The sequence below is a fragment of the Ornithodoros turicata genome, unplaced genomic scaffold, assembly GCF_037126465.1.
Source record: "Ornithodoros turicata isolate Travis unplaced genomic scaffold, ASM3712646v1 Chromosome23, whole genome shotgun sequence".
Classification (NCBI taxonomy): Eukaryota; Metazoa; Arthropoda; class Arachnida; order Ixodida; family Argasidae; genus Ornithodoros; species Ornithodoros turicata.
The window spans coordinates 107,835-109,154 of NW_026999342.1; the positions used below are offsets into that span (position 1 = coordinate 107,835).

Below are 1,320 nucleotides of genomic sequence, written 5' to 3' on the forward strand. Positions count from 1 at the left end.
GCAAGAGAAAGGTTATGGTGACAGATCCAGTCCCACAGTTCGCTGCCACGGGCATCAGTCCTGTTATCCCACATGACATGATGCGAGTTGAAATCTCCCGCAACAATATAGTCGCCGGCCATCTTGGAAACCACATGATCAAAGGTAGAGGAGGACCGAAATCCAGCCGGACAGTAAACGTTGATAAAACACAAGGGGCGATTGCCCGGCATGCGGAGCTGCACCGCTAGTACCTCGCATTCTGCAGACATCACCTGCACAATGATACGCGAAGAGTGAACAAGCCTAGAGGAAATGAGGGTTAGCAGGCCGCCACCTCTACAGGCACGCCTGTCCAACCGAAAGGAGTGAAAGCCAGGGAGAGAAAAGGAACGATAAGGAGCAAGCCATGTTTCTTGTAACAGTATCACATCGGGGGAGACAGAGGAGACTAAGGAATGTAAGTCAGGTAAAGCGGAAAAAACAGAGTAGCAGTTCCACTGAAGCACACGGACGTTACTCATCCCCGAGGATAGACTGAGCAACCGCAGCCGCAAGGACATCGCAGACGCCTGTCTTGCCGCGGGTCTTGCTGTCGTTTTGACTGCCATTCTTATGATCGTGATTGTCACCGTTCTTGCTGCAGTTCTTAATGTTGTTCCTGTTGCGTTTGCCAACGGAGGCAGAGCACAGAGGTGGTGAAGGAGAGGCACCGCGCTTTGAGGTAGAGGGAACATCATCATCATCCATCATGGAATCTGCGACAGTACAATCAGGCAGAGAGAGCGGAGGAGGGATGGCGACGGGGTGAGGGGTAACGGGTGCAGGTGGCGGCGGATGAACCCCGGTGTCCGCACTGGGAGAGGAAGGAACCTTGGGACCATCAGACAGCACAGCCTCTGACAGAGTAGGGAACAGAGACGTGACCAGAGCAATCAATGGGCTGATCTCGTCCCTCAATTTGGACACAGCTGCCTCGACAGCGCTGGTGATCAGCTTCTCGAGGTCACCATCAACAGGTGTCTGAGCTTTTCGTGCAAAGCTGAACCCACGGCCTTTCATGACAGCGGCAGCATCATAACGCGAGCAGTGACGCGTGTCTATGATTTCCAGCAGAGAAGTCTCTTGGTCTCGGCTACTGCAAGTCTCACAGTCAGCAAGGTGAGCTTCACCACACAGGCAGCGTTTCAGCGGTGACCCAGCAGGGCAGGAGGATTCGTCATGTTGGTCACCACAGCGTCGGCAGCGTACATCGGACTTGCAGCTCTTGGCAGTGTGACCGAAGCGAAAGCAGCGTTTGCATTGAAGAGGCCTGCGGGTGAAGGGGTCCACACGAAAGAT

General features: G+C 54.2%; 1 protein-coding gene across 1 annotated transcript; it reads right to left on the reverse strand.

The window, feature by feature from the left end:
• Positions 1-495: 495 nt before the first annotated feature.
• On the reverse strand, positions 496-1,041 carry LOC135373304 (WASH complex subunit 3-like). Its single transcript, XM_064606526.1, has one exon. It carries the CDS (start codon positions 1,039-1,041, stop codon positions 496-498), a length of 546 nt encoding a protein of 181 aa, XP_064462596.1.
• Positions 1,042-1,320: the final 279 nt, after the last annotated feature.

Excerpts from the sequence above, each read along its gene's own strand:
- LOC135373304 (XM_064606526.1), bottom strand. The coding sequence starts at position 1,041 with ATGAAAGGCCGTGGGTTCAGCTTTGCACGAAAAGCTCAGACACCTGTT.